General features: G+C 35.9%; 1 protein-coding gene across 1 annotated transcript in view; it reads right to left on the bottom strand.

The window, feature by feature from the left end:
* Positions 1–6,170: 6,170 nt before the first annotated feature.
* Positions 6,171–15,217, bottom strand: part of stim2b (stromal interaction molecule 2b) — a 69,485-nt gene continuing 60,438 nt past the window's right edge. The window contains exons 10-13 of the mRNA XM_073835823.1: positions 14,943–15,181; positions 13,606–13,783; positions 12,921–12,932; positions 6,171–11,843 (exon numbers count right to left, since the gene is read on the bottom strand). Of these exons, the coding sequence (XP_073691924.1) occupies positions 11,303–11,843; positions 12,921–12,932; positions 13,606–13,783; positions 14,943–15,181 (970 nt within the window). The 3' untranslated portion in view covers positions 6,171–11,302. The remainder of the gene's footprint in view (positions 11,844–12,920; positions 12,933–13,605; positions 13,784–14,942; positions 15,182–15,217) is intronic.

Genomic DNA, 15,217 nt, shown 5'->3' with positions numbered 1-15,217 from the left:
CAAAGCAGCAAGTTCCATGTTCAACTGCGCAAGCTAGATTAAAGTGATTCTTACGTTTTAAATGTCTATGCTTGAGAGTGCCAGGATAATTTTTTAGCGCACCAAATGTGAGTAAAAATCTGCATGGGCGAGTATATTTAACAGTGTCAGTCCCCAGTTTGCGGGTAAAACTTTTACTAAATATAATGTAGTCAAAACAACACACCATTTTTAAAGTGATTTGCTGTTTCTGACGCAAGCAAATAAAATAATCTTTTCTGAAGACAAGATCATCGTGATTAGCTGTTCTGGCATTAGCAACAGACTAAGTAACGCAATTAGTTACTTTTTTAGGGAATAACGCAATATTGTAATGCATTACTTCTAAAAGTAAGTTTCCTCCACACTGGTTTTAAATGAGTTATAATGTTTTAAATGACCGAAAAGAGTTGGGAGTTTTGTTTTAGATCCGTGTCATGTACATCAGGTTTTAAGGAGACCGCGCTGCTTTTAAAGTGAAACCTGCTGAAGTCTGTCAGTCATGGAAATCAAAGAACAAAAGAAAAAGAGAAATGACTCGACTGCTCTAGTTGCTGATTAACTTTTGTAGCTTGGATAAAGATTAATTTGTATAGTAGTTTATGTGAAGATCATTTTAAAATCACTTAGATTAAAAGTTATGTATTTCAGAGCCTAAAAATAAGAAATGAAAACCATAGCTTTCAATTAGTGTGTAATGTTGAATAGCTAATTAATAGGGAAAACTGAGGGAAAATGCTCTTAATAGAGACACCAGTAGCAGGACAAATTAAAAACATTATTGTAGTAATAATAACTGCCTGTTTTTGCATAAAGACTGGTAAATAAAAAAAAAAAACGTTTTGGCTGGTAAATTTTATCACGTCACTGACCATTGGCAGGTGTGCAACTGATAGCTCTGCAATGAGCAGTACTTACTTCATCTGGCATTTCCCTTAACACAAGCTCTGATGCCATCTTAATGACATCTCTCATAAAGGTTTGCAACTTAAACAAAACAAATTAAACAATGATCTGAAAAACACTTAGCCTCTTTGCTAATTAGCACACAAAATACCATTGGTATACTACTTCTGCCGCCTCACCGGAAGCTGTACCCATGTTCTTTTTTACAGTAGTACCCCACGGAAACAGGTGGATAGGACAAAAACTCTGGATAACATGGAAAAGATAACTTTTATCACAACGTCACATGTAGTTAGGACACAGTGTAAGACATTTGTTCATCTTCACAAATTAAGATATTTTTGATGAAAACCGAGAGCTTTCTGACCTTGAATAGACAGCAACACAACTACCACGTTCTTTATGAATCTTCTTTTTGTGCGCAAGAAGTGGAAAAGACGTATTGGCTTTTTGTCGAAGGAACCAGGGTGCAACTATTGCAAACAGAGATGGACTGAGAGTTTTATGTCCATCACTAACCAACACCTCATGATCTCCCATTATATGTTTCAAAGCATAACCAAGATAGGTTTTTGTATATGCATATAATAAAAACTATTCCCTGCTATTCAAATCTAGTTAATGCATTGATTTTCACGGTAATTTCATATATTTAAAATAGCTGAACATTCGAAATAAAGAGCAATTAAATTATATACGCACACACACAAATTCTGCCACGATCAGGTGATTGAAAGGTAAGATACCTGCAATAAAATTACAGAGACCTAGATTCAAATCCCAGATGATTACTCTTCAGTTTTCAATAAACTCAAGTGCGGGCCACATTTGATTGTGTTTATTTTCTGAATTTACTGACTTGATTAGATTGACCTGTACTTTTTTTTAATATAACTTCCATCCCAAGTGTTTGGCTTCCAGCAGGTGAGGAGATTACAGTCTGATAAGAGCAGAAGTGGTGAGGGGGGCCAGTGGCAGAGAGGGAAATATAGTGTAGAAAGCCTGTAAATAGTAGCCTGGTAAGACAAAAATCGTTCAACAACTTTCAATTAGACAGCCAGGCTAAACTTGCCATAAAACTGTCATGAACTTGAGTGTGCGCCTGACAGCTGAGACCAGGCCTGCTGTATAGAACAGAGAGTAATTCTTGCGCATATGCCGCAAACCACAATTTAAATGGCTCAGGCTGATGGTGGCAGGAATGTAAATCTATTTACATAAGGTATAAATTTGGTTTCGATAGCCCATAAGTTCACTTTCCCTCCAGGGTAAGTCCCAGTGCTTCCTATAAAGCACTGCAGTGATGATGTATGTTTGTAGGCTAAAACTCAGTTAGCATTTTATCACTTTTATCACAAATCCATTGTCCTGAAGTCAGTGGGCTTTTAAATAGGATTTTGGTTAAATGCCTGAAATAAGGTATGTGGCTATTCTATGAATTAAAATAAAACATCACTAATACCTTTTGAATTTTTTAAGCTTTTACTTGTCTTTAAAAAGGAAGTTTTTAACAAGCAAGCCAGAAAGCCAAATTTATTGAGAAGGTGGACCAAAATGTCACAGTGTTAGGGACAAATGAACAACAATTTGACAGATTTATGAACTGAATGGACCTTCTTTGAGAGTCATACAGCTAATTACAATACCAATTTAGTTTGAACTGGTTCTGGTGAAACACTAGAATACCAGATTGGAAAGATACTATAAGTAAAAACAAACAATTAACAAAACAGAGGCTCTTACTTACCTTCCCCAGTTGTTTTTCCTCCAAGGAAATGATGTCAGCCGCCTGATGTAATTTCCTTTTTTCAACTATCATTAAAGGACCAGTAGTCAAATTTAACAGGGTGCACAATATTTTAGGGACTTGATTGGGAAATGGTTACTTTATTTGTCATATAGCCTGAAATCAAATCCCATTCCAAATAACTTTTCATGCTTTATTTACAATTTTGGTCTTACAACATCAAACCAAAAAAAAAAAAAAGAAAAAAAAAAGAAAAAGAAAAAGCACAACAGTTCTGCAATTTAATAATAATTAAAAAAAATAGAATTAAAGCGTTGGAAAAGTCATCAGTCCCTTGATTTAATACTTCGTAGAGCCACCTTTTCCTTTAATTACAGCGATCTGTTTATTTATTTACTTAAGTTTTTTTTTTTTTTTTTTGGATATGTCTGTACTAGCTTTGCACACCTTGACTGGGGAATTTTTGCTCATTCTTCCTTGCAGAATTGCTCAAGTTCACAGATTTTCAATTGGATTTAAGTCAGGGCTCTTACTTTGCCACTCAAGGACATTCACCTTCTTATCCTTAAGCCATTTTGTTGTTGTTTTGGCAGTATATTTAGGGTCATTGTTGTGTTGAAAGGTAAATGACCTGCCCAGCTTCAGCTGTCTAGCAGAGGAATGCAGGTTTTCCTCAAGAATTTGGATGTACTTCAGCATTTATTTTCCCTTCAATCCTGACCAATCGCCCAGTCCCAGCTGAAGAGAAACAGCCCCACAACATAATGCTGCCACTACCAGGCTTAACAGTAGTTATGGTGTGTTTTGGGTGGTGTGCTGTGTTTGCTTTTCGCCAAACATAGCGCCTGGAGTTCAGTCCAAAAAGGTGAATTTTGGTCTCATCATACCTTAGCACCTTTTGACAGAAGGTATCAGACTTTTGAATAGTGCAAACGAGAAAGACTTCTTTCCCGCCACCCTGCCATAAAGGCCAGCTTTGTGTAAAGCTTGGAAGACTGACCAGACCCAAGTTCCTTCAAAGTTGCCTTTGGCCTCCTGGTAGCTCCTCTTGTTAATGTCCTCCTGGCTCTGTCATCTACTTTGGATGGACGGCCGGATCTAGGCAATGTGCTGGTGGTTGCATTCGCTTTCCATTACTTAATGATGCTCTGAACAATACTCTGAGGGATAGCTAAAGCCTTTGAAATGTTTTTGTAGCCTTCTCCTAACTTGTGCCTTTCGGCAACTTTATCTCAGAGGTCAATGTTCAACCATGATGAATTATTTGCCGTACCATGCACTACTAACAGTGGAATCTTCAACAAACAGCTTGCTGTTTAATCTGGATTTTGATTGGTTGCACCTGAGCAAGTTTATAATGGTATACTCTAAGGGATTGATTACTTTACCAAAACAGGCATTTCACTTATTAATTTTGAATAATCCTCCAGATTTTTTTAAATGATATTTTTCAGCTGCAGCTCAAAAAAGTTAGACTTAATTTATTTTATTTTACAGGGTGTAATGTGACAAAAGGTAAAGGTTTTCGCAGAGTATGATGATTTTCTAAAGGCACTGTACATTAGAAAAAAAACTATTACTGATATGCCAAACAAGGTGAAAAAAATCATTTAAATTAAGTGTTGTATTCATCATAAAAATGGAGGACAAAGGCCTGGGCACATGGAAAATTGTGATATTTAGTGATTTAAAATATACAATAAAATGTTGAGAACTCCCTGTTGAAAAAACAGCATATGCTGGTTATGTAGGTTTTGATGCTGGTTTAAGCTGGTCCTTTGCTGGTTTATGCTGGTCCTTAGCTGGTTTATGCTGGTCCTTGACCAGCAACATGACCAGCTAGGGACCAGCATAAACCAGCAAAGAACCAGCTTAAACCAGCATCAAAACCTACCTAACCAGCATATGCTGTTTTTTTTTCTTTCAACTTGGATTATTGAAAAAAAAAAAAAAAACGAAAAAATGTCAATATGCTTCAAGTTTAGTTCAATATATGCTTCAATACACATAAGTTCAAAAAGTGTTATTTACATATATCTGATATTATTAAGGCAATAATATCAGAAAAAGAAAAAAAGCAAGAGAGTAGAGTAACATTGGTGGACTATAAATTTGAAAAATGGTGTGTATGGACATCTTTCTGCATTTGAAACAAGATACCTTCTGATGTTTATTCATGTTTATTTTGTGCTGTAGTAAAGATGATGAAGGCGCTAAAGCAAGAATGGACGAAGGGCCTCCACGTTGTTCCTTCTACTACAGAAATATGAAGCCAAAATATCCCTGTCATCTTATGCAGATTACATCATTTGGAGTGCGAAATAAAAACTATCTTCGGGAGTGAAAAATAAATTATTTGAAGGGTAATTTGATTATTATTTTGGCTCATGTCCCATTCATTTACATGGAAAGGTTAATGACCTATACTGCAGCCAGCCACCAGATGGCAATCAAAATTTTTGCCTTCACTTTTCAGCAGGCGAGACACACTTGTTCGATTAATGTATATTACTGCATCCCTAATAAGTCACAAACAATTTTTAAGTGATTGCACAGATGAGACTTCTGCCTCAATTTTTTATTAATTTGTTCTACTGTATACAAATATTCACACAAAAAACAGCTCAGCTCAATCATCTCAACATTCATGTGTCCAAGTCAGTCACTGTATAAATATATATATATACACATAAACACACGTGTATATACATAAAACATTTTTTTCATCCTTCATGTGTATCAGCGTATTAAATGCTGAGTGAGCGAGTTCTGAGACAAACAAATCTAGGCACCACTGTTGCGCTGTCCTCTCTGGCACTGGACAAAGGTCTTGCAATTCAAAAAAGTTGCAATCATTTTGGCCAAAACAGAATCAGTTTAGTGCCCTATTATGGATGATTTGTATGAGTGGAGAGAGGTATAATGATCACAGTGATGGTAACGCCCTTGAAACAGGGCACTCAGTCCAAGAAAGAGGGATTTTGGGTCAAAATCTGCATATCATATACATTTCTCCTCAGAAAAAAAAAAAAAACTCTTTCCTCAACTACCCAAAAGAAATCACATTACTACAATTGAATAACTTCTAATAAACATTTTTATGATGAAAAAAATAAAAATATTTCAGAGAATAAATGTGGTAAGAGGCGTTCGAAATCCAACAAAAAAATGGTTCAAATTGTTTTTTTTTAGGTTTTTTCTGGCTCTGATGTCAATTTTCTGCTTTGTAACGCATCTTTACAAATATTCTCCTTCATCTAACTAACATAACTTACTCTTATGCCGCCAAAAGCGACTCTTTCCTAGTACGGAAAGCAGTAGTGCAACAACCTTTAGCAGGATAATTCAGTAGCGCTTTCCACACAGCAGTTAGTCAAGACGCCTTATAAATGCCACAACTGAACATGTCTTCAAAACAATTCAAAAGGTCCGCTGTGAGTGTTACACAGCCTTTTTTTTTTTTTTTTTTTTGGTGTGTGTGTGTGTGGGGGGGGGAGGGTTTAACAAATGCACCAAAACAATATGCTGGCATCATTCTAGTACTGAAAATCAAGAATAAATGTGTTTTAAATCAAAAATAAAAGTGTAATGATAATTGAAATATAGTGCTTACGGAAGTATTAAGCACATTTTAAGACTGAAAAGAGTGATCTATATTATTTTCTGAACCATTACTTCATTACTCCACGATGTAGGCGTTCTGACATGCTGCTTTATGTTAAGTGTTACTCTTTTTTTCTTTTTTTCCTTTTTTTCTTTTTTTTTTCTTTAAGAAAAAATTGTCAAGTACAGGAGCTCTGTGGCAGTAAACGGAAATGACAAAACTGAAAGCCCAGATTTCACCCTGGGTCCTTAAAGAGTTCACTTCCAGAGCAAAAATTTACAGATAATGTACTCACCCCCTTGTCATCCAAGATGTTCATGTCTTTCTTTCTTCAGCCGTAAGAAATTATGTTTTTTGAGGAAAACATTACAGGATTTCATTCCATATAATGGACTTCTATGGTGCCCCCAAGTTTGAACTTCCAAAATGCAGTTTAAGCGCAGCTTCAAAGGGCTCTAAATGATCCCAGTTGAGGAAGAAGGGTCTTATCTAGTGAAACAATCTGTTATTTTCGAAACTAATTGACAATTTATATACTTTTTAACCTCAAATGCTCGTAGTCTGTGTGATTTGTGTCAATACAGTTAGGGTATGTCAAAAAACTGCCATCTCGTTTTCGTCTTCAACTTCAAAATCGTCCTACATCGCTGTTTTACCTTTTTTTGTAAAGGATGTTTGAGCTTCTTTGTATGTTCACTTTGTAAACACTGGGTCGGTACTTCTGCAGCGATGTAGGATGATTTTGAAGTTGGGGAAGAAAACGAGATGGGAGTTTTTCGACATACACTATCTCGAGTATCGCACATCACACAGACTACGCATACGCATCACAGAAACGAGACAAGACGAGCATTTGAGGTTAAAAAGTATAAATTGTCAATTTGTTTTGAAAATAACCAATCATTTCGCTAGGTTAGACCCTCCTTCCTCGTCTCAGATCGTTTAGAGCTCTTTGAAGCTGCGTTTAAACTACATTTTGTGCAGTTTGTGTCAAGTCCATTATATGGAGAGGAATCCTGAAATGTTTTCCTCCAAAAACATAATTTCTTAACGACTGAAGAAAGAAACACATGAACATCTTGGATGACAAAGGGGTGAGTACATTATCTATACATTTTTGTTCTGAAAGTGAACTAATCCTTTAAGAGGAAGGGAAAGAATTTCTTTAGGATTTTCACACTATAGGGAAACCTCAACCGTACTAACTAAATATTAAAAACTAAGCTTGTGATGATGTCAAAGGCAGAGATATCTCAAACAACAACCAGCTGCCGTTCAAACTCTTGTGAATTCAAATGAGGAAAAAAAGAATGAAAATGAAATTTTGTTATCGTTTACTCACCCTCAGGTCATTCCAAACCTGAATGCTAACAATTTTTCTATGGATCACAAAAGTATTCATTTTCAAAAGTATTCATTCATTTTGTAAAGAAATGTTATATAGGTCTTGCCATACAACAAGAGTTCATGGTGACCACAGGATGTTAAGGACCAAAAAGGACACAAAAAAAGGACCATGAAAGCAGTCCATATAACTTGTGCATTATATTATATAAGTCTTTTGAAGCCATACGACAGCTTTGTGTGGCAACCAGACTGAAATTTAAATTACTTTTTCACATACAATTTTCCCTTCCAACCAAGCTATGGTCTAGCCTGAGTCCAGATGCATATTTAAAAATAGAGCATCAACGGCATTGTCAAAACGGCACTGGATCTCGGCTGTGTAGTAACCAAAAACAGCATGCCATTTTTACAGCTGTATTGAAATGAAAATAGTGGCAGCTTTTTATATATATATATATATATATATAATATTGTGAGAGTGTAAAAATATTGTGAGAGTGTAAAGAAATGGGGCCAGTTGCAAAAACATAGCCACTATTTTAACACTATGTCTTAAGAAACTAGTTTGACCAACCAGGAGTTAGCCAGAGGGGTAACCAGTCTTACTTCTTACTTTAAATTAGACCATTCTACCTTTTTGTAAGTGATTTAAAAAAAGTGGTAATACTTTACAATAAGGTTCATTAGTTAAACATTAGTTAATGTATTAACTAACATGAACTAACCATGAGCAATACATATGTTACTGTATTTACTAATCTTTATTAACATTAGTTAAGGGAAATACAGTTGTTCATTGTTTGTTCATGTTAGTTCACACTGCATTAACTAATGTTAACACGATTTTAATAATGCATTAGTAAATGTTGAAATAAACATTAACAAAGATTAATAAATGCTGTATAAGGGCAGTTCATTATTAGTTCATGTTAACTAATGTGGTTAACTAATGTTAACTAAAGAACCTTATTGTAAAGTGTTACCAAAAAAGTTATGACCAGTCTAGATTAAAAAGAAAATTACATGACTAACATTTAAACCCATTCTAAGCAGTTTTTGCAACTGTTTTTAACCATCAGTTGATGATGGGATTTTTAGATGTGGGCACTGCAATTAAAAATGCAGAAAAAAAGACATATGCATGGATCAGTTGTGACTCAGGATAGACTTTGGAGGAGGGCAAGATTATCAGTGAATGATGACTTAAATTTCGACCTGTTCCTCACACAAATCATGACTTAGGGGATGGGTATGAGTATTACGAAAAGGATCATTCATGAAAACAATAATCTATTTGAGACGTGTGTGAAATCTTCTAAACATATTGTAAACATCTCTATAGGGACAAACCAAAAGAAACAGAAAAGAGGATCTAAAAATGCATTTCAGGCCCTTTTTTTTTCTTTTTAAGAACAGATTATTTTTTTTCTAATTTGCATGCCATATTAAAATGCAGTGTCGGTCAAGCCAGCCAGGATGAAAACAACTTAATATAATTACAGAAATCCACAATAAGAGCAGACTTGCTGACCAAATGAATAGAAAAAAACCCTTTAAGAAAGCAAGTCTTTATATAATGACTAAACATTATGGGCCCTATCATAAAACCAGTGCAATGCGACGCCATGCATGACACAAGTGTTTTTTGCTAGTTTCAGTCCCAAGCAGTTATCATTTTCACATCCAGCGCCATGTTGTTTAAATAGCAAATGCACTTGCACCCATCTGTTCGCCCATGGGCGTGCTGGTCTGAAAACGAGGTGTGTTCAGGCACATTGTCGGCGCGTTGCTATTTTGAGGCAATGACAACAATTGTGCCACTGTCCAACTAAATCCTGGTCTTAAGCCAATAGCGCAGTATACACTCTACATACACTCTGCTTATTACACACACAGGGACACGCAGCACAGCACACAAACATGCCAAATATTAAAAATGAAAGGATTCCAATGTAAAAGATTGTTATTGTGTACATGGAGAAGCGTTCAGTCTTTGCTCTTGCAAATTCCGTTATGTAAATAACGAATCCGCCATGGTGCAAGTGCAGCTGGTTTTTAAACAGAATAAGGGATGAGACTCTGATTCGTTTATTCCCCAAAACACACCAATGACTCATTAAGAGAATAGGTACAACCCCTTTGGACAACAACCGTTTTTTCGTCATTAAACTAGCAAAAGTGGATTCGGACATGCACTAAGTGCACCTGCTGCATGCACTCATTAAATCAGATCATTAAAATAGGGTCCTATGCTTTATGTTTTGATTTTGAAATTGGCCACATACACACTGTAAAGTAAAATTACAGTTTCGTTTGAGTACTGAACAGATTTCAATCTCGAAACTGCAATAACTGACAACAATAACAATAATGTTTTGCTGTATTGTGCATTTGGTATCCAAAATTTTTCACCTAAGTAATATTACAGCAACCAAGGAGCTAAACCACTGTCAACAGAGCCATTGCATTTTAGGTTTTATTCATGTTTGCAACTTGTTTGAGTTTCAGAGGGCGCTCTTGCAGGGTTGCCAGGTCTATGTATTATAAGCATATCAAGTCTTTTTGGCCTTATTGTTGGGGCTCAGCCAATAAAGCAATCTAGTTTATGAAGTTAATAAAAGAGGAAGGTGCAAGTCGCTATATTTTCGTATGTGGCTTATTTCCAAAAGTTTGGAATTAAGTTTATTATGGGCTTGTTCTTTTTTTCTAGAAAGATTTGGCAACACAATTCTGATACAAGTTTAAATATGTCATCAACTAGTTGTTCAGTTTAGTACACACTGCATAGAATTGCTGACACTGTGGCTGTCACAGAATTTTTCGATAGTCAATTCAGTTGTAGAATGCACTTGTCATTTTCGTAAATTTACTGTACAGTGTGTAAAGAACAAGATTAAGCACTAAAAGGTGAACAGATAACCAAATTTAGCTGTGATGTTTACATGGCCAATGTAAAACAGAAAAAAGTGAGACGCGTGCAACAGTCAAACAGATTCATCAGAAGCAGTTTTACTTCTGATGGCCAACTGTAAAATCAAAGTAATGGACAGAACACTTGGAATATAGCACATGAGTTTGTATGAACTACTATTATGCTCCTTTGGGTGTCTTTTCGGAGTTTAACAGCCCTTGGTCACTGTGAACCTTGGTTGTATGGCAAGAACTGTGTAACAGTTCTTCAAAAACATATTTTGTGTCTCACATAAAAAACTACAACATACAGGTTAAGAAAGGCATAAGGGAAAGTAAATAATGACAGAATTTTCACTTCTAAATGAACCCTCCCTTTAAGACATATTTCCAGGAAGTCTATTTTTTTAATTTTGAGATTTAGATAATGTTGCACTGTTCTATTTCCTGATCCTTTCCTGATGACATCATTAGGGTGCACATTATAGTAAATGGAGACCTAACAGAAGACAGTGAAGAGGCCATGTTATGCAAAATGCTAACATGACATTTTCTGGCCTTTAAAGGCATACATGTGAGGCTGTAAAATCTGCATAAAAAGGCTTCCAACCCAGGACTGTACCCAGATGAAGCTACATTCCATTTAAATGAAAAAAAAAAGGACAACGAAACTGAAAAATGTTTTGGCTTCTGGTTGACAGCATCACCCTCATTTTATTTTGTTTTAAGGCTTCTTTTTCTCTCCATTTCACCCTCTTCTCTACTGTTCCTCACAGCTTTTTGCTTTTCTTGAACAAGCTCTTGATCTTGGAGCGTTTTTTCTCTCCGTTATCGCAAGAGTCCTGGGAGGAGGTGGTTTGGAGTTGCTTGGGCTCCTTGATAGCTTTGCTTTCTATGTCGAGTGAGCTAATCGAGGGGTAATGTCCCTCTGGAATCGTCCCACCAGCGGGTAGCTGGCCCATGCTGTATGACTTTTCCAGAATGCCATTATAGGCCACAGCTTTGGTGCCAGGGTGAAAGGTTAAACTTTGAGACTCTGGGAGGACGGAAGAGCGGGTAAGGTCAGGAGAGCCCTTGTGAACTGAGGAGGAGTCAAGAGGAGATGAAGGCGAGGATGTGGAAGAAGGAAAGGATTCCATGGCAACAGCCTGGGCCTCTTGCGCCAAGAGAAGAAGTTCCTCACGAGAGATTTTGCAGGGTGGGGTATCCGTGCCAGTAGCACATGTACTTTGAACAGAGGGACCGGAGAACTGCTTCCTGCCCAAAGAGGAACCGAGAGAATCTGAATCTGAACATGTGTCCTGAGGATCCCTGTGTGACAGAAAGATAAAACAAGATTTTGAAATATTATTACAAATAAAAAAAACTGTTTGCTATCTTTATATATTTTAAAATGTAATTTATTCCTGTGATGGCACAGCTGAATTTTCAGCAGGCATTTGTCAGTCATCATTTTAATCAAATCATTTTAATATGTTGATGTGGTGTTTAAGAAAGTTTTCACTGCTCAGTATTTTGTAGAAAAAGTGATGCACTATCATTCAAAAGTTTGGTTTAAGACTTTTTTCTTCTAATGGTTTTATTCATCAAGACCGAATCAGCATCCAATTGATCAAGTGACAGTAAGAACATTTATAATGTTTTATTAATAGTTTTAACTATTTCATAGAAATGCTGTCCACTTTCTATTCATATAGGAATCCTGAAAATAAATGTATCAAAGTTTCTACAAAAAAATTAAAGTAGCATAACTTTTTTTTCAGCATCAATAACAGTAAGAGACATTATTAATAACTCAGCACCAAATCAGCATAAAAGTGATTTCTAAAGAATCATGTGACAGTGAAGACTGGAGTAATGGCTTGCCATCATATAAATAAATACAACTTTAAAACATATTCAAGTAGAAAATAGTTATTTTACATTGCAATAGCATTTAACTTTTGACCGAAACTGTACATTCATAGAAATTATTTAGATATAAATGTGATTTTATAAAGATAAACAGTTAATTAAAAGATTACTCCACTTCCAGAATAAAATTCATTGCACACTCCGAAATTTTGCACATTTTGAATTTTTCGCACATTAAAATCTGTAGCAAGCATTTAGGGATACTAAATACTACATATACTAGGAAAGTATGACAAATACGAAAAAAATGCATACAAAAATTACAGACTGCAATGACCTCTAACATTTTTTGATAATTTACTCACCCCCATGTCATCCAAGATATTCATGTCTTTCTTTCTTCAGTCGCAAATTTTTTGTTTCGTTTTGTTTTTTAAGGAAAACATTCCAGGATTTTTTCTCCATATAGTGGACTTCAATGGTGCTCATTGGTTTGAAGGTTAAAAATGCAGTTTCAATTCAGCCTTAAACAACTTTAAACGATCCCTGCTGAGGAATAAGGGTCTTATCTAGCGAAAAGATCGGTCATTTTATTGCATTAATATTTATACACCTTTTAACCACAAATTAAGTTAGGGAATGTCGAAAAACTCCCATCTTACTTTCTCCTCCAATCTAAAAATGATCCTATATGCTGTTTTACCTTTTTTTTTGTTGTTGTAAAGGGCATTTGATCTACTTTGCACGTTCACTTTGTAAACACTGGGACGGTACTTCTGCAGTGATGTAGGGCGAGTTGGAGGAGAAAATAAGATGGGAGTTTTTCGACATACCCTAACTGTCTTGAACCGGAGTGCACATAGTATGCATGCACATCGCAGAGCTAGACAAGACGAGCATTTGAGGTTAAAAATTATATAAATTGTCTTTTTTTTTTTTGGAAAATAACCAATTGTTTCACTAGATAAGATTCTTATTCCTTGGCTGGGATTGTGTAGAGCCCTTTGAAGCTGCACTGAAACTGCATTTTTAACCTTCAATCCATTAAGCATCATTGAAGTCCACTATATGGAAAACAATTGAAGGTTTTCCTCAAAAAACTTTGTGACTGAAGAAAGAAAGGAAGTTGTTTTGGAAGTGGAGTAATCCTTTAACAACATACCATGTGCAGAATTTTAAATAAATAAATATATACAAAGAAAAGCTGTGGATGACATACCCTTTCCTTTCTACAGTAAAGAAGATGTGATCATCGTCTCCCTCGGGTCTGTAGGCCAGTGAGGCTGAGGCCATGGACAACAGGTCAGGATCAGGAGAAAGTGAGGGTTGAGACAGAAGACTTCTGCGAGAACGACACACACTGCTGTTGCGAGTCAGAGGAGGTCGAATCAAAGGAGCTGTGAAGAAAAGACAGATCTTTATGCCCTTGCATGGTATACTTATCATAACAAAGTACGTAAGACTTTAGTTGAGGGACCAGTTGTCATGGTTACCTAGTATGACCACCCCACCATGATTACCTTATATGTATATATTGACATTTACTAAAAATCTTTATTCCCTACCAGTTGTCTTGTGCATCCCTACATTGTTCAATGAATTTAAATAGTCTAAAAGTCAAGAGTTTACATACACCTTGCAGAATCGGCGAGATGTTAATTATTTTACCAAAATAGAAGGCATCATACAAAATATTTCACATAAAAGACCTTTACATATAGTCCACAAACGAAAATAACGGTTGAATTTAAAAATGACCCTGTTCAATAGTTGTTCATGAGTCCCTTGTTTGTCCTGAACAGTTAAACCGCCCACTGTTCTTCAGAAAAATCCTTCAGGTCCCACAAACTCTTTTTGTTTATTTGAACTCTTTCCAACAATAACTGTATGATTTTGAGATCCATCTTTTCACACAACTGAGGGACTCATGCAAGTATTACTGAAGGTTCAAACGCTCACTGATGTTTCAGAAGGAAGGATCAGGGTAAATGTAACATATTTTGTCTTATGGGAAAGATTTAAGTATCTTCTGTAGCTTCTGAAGGGCAGTACTAAATGAAAAAAAATATATATAGGCAAAATAAAAAGACACATTGTCATGCTGAAAAACCAAAGAATTTGTGGGACCTAAAGGATTTTTCTGAAGAACAGCGGGCAGTTTAACTGTTCAGGACAAACAAGGCACTCATTAACAACTATTCCTAAACAAAAAACAGCTGTGAATCATTCAAGTAACAACACAGTATTAAGAATCAAGTGTATTTAAACTTTTGAATGGGGTAGTTTTTATAAATTTAACTATTGTTTTCTTTTGTGGACTATGTTAACATCTTTTGTGTGAAATATCTTATTCAGGTCTTATTCAGGTCATTACTAAATAAAAAATGATTTGCATTTTGTATGATCCCTCTTATTTTGGTAAAAATAATTAACATTTGAACACAAGTGTATGTAAACTTTTGACCTCAACTGTACATTAGTTAAAATAATTATGTAATTTAAAGTCATATTTTTAAAACATTTCTCACAATCTTGGTCTTATAGAGAGGAACGTACAGGTGAACTGTGGAATGATTGGTGGTGTGTCTTCATCGAGATCATCCACTCCACCAGCGATTGGGTAGGGTGGCACTGACATCCGCGGCATGACCACCCAGCTGTGGTCGGCGTACAGAGAGGCGGTGAGGCTGGGCAGCCCAGAGTTATTAACAACTGGAAAGCCACATAACTTCTCTATTTGCTGCCAGCGGTGAAGACGTTCACGCAAACAGGCTGTGACCTCTGATAGTGATTTTCTAAAAAGAAAAAACACTAATAAGCTTTCATGTTGT

Source organism: Garra rufa, chromosome 3 (genome assembly GCF_049309525.1).
Source record: "Garra rufa chromosome 3, GarRuf1.0, whole genome shotgun sequence".
Taxonomy (NCBI): domain Eukaryota; kingdom Metazoa; phylum Chordata; class Actinopteri; order Cypriniformes; family Cyprinidae; genus Garra; species Garra rufa.
Note: the sequence above shows the minus strand (reverse complement) of the source record. Positions and strands in the feature narration are given on the sequence as shown.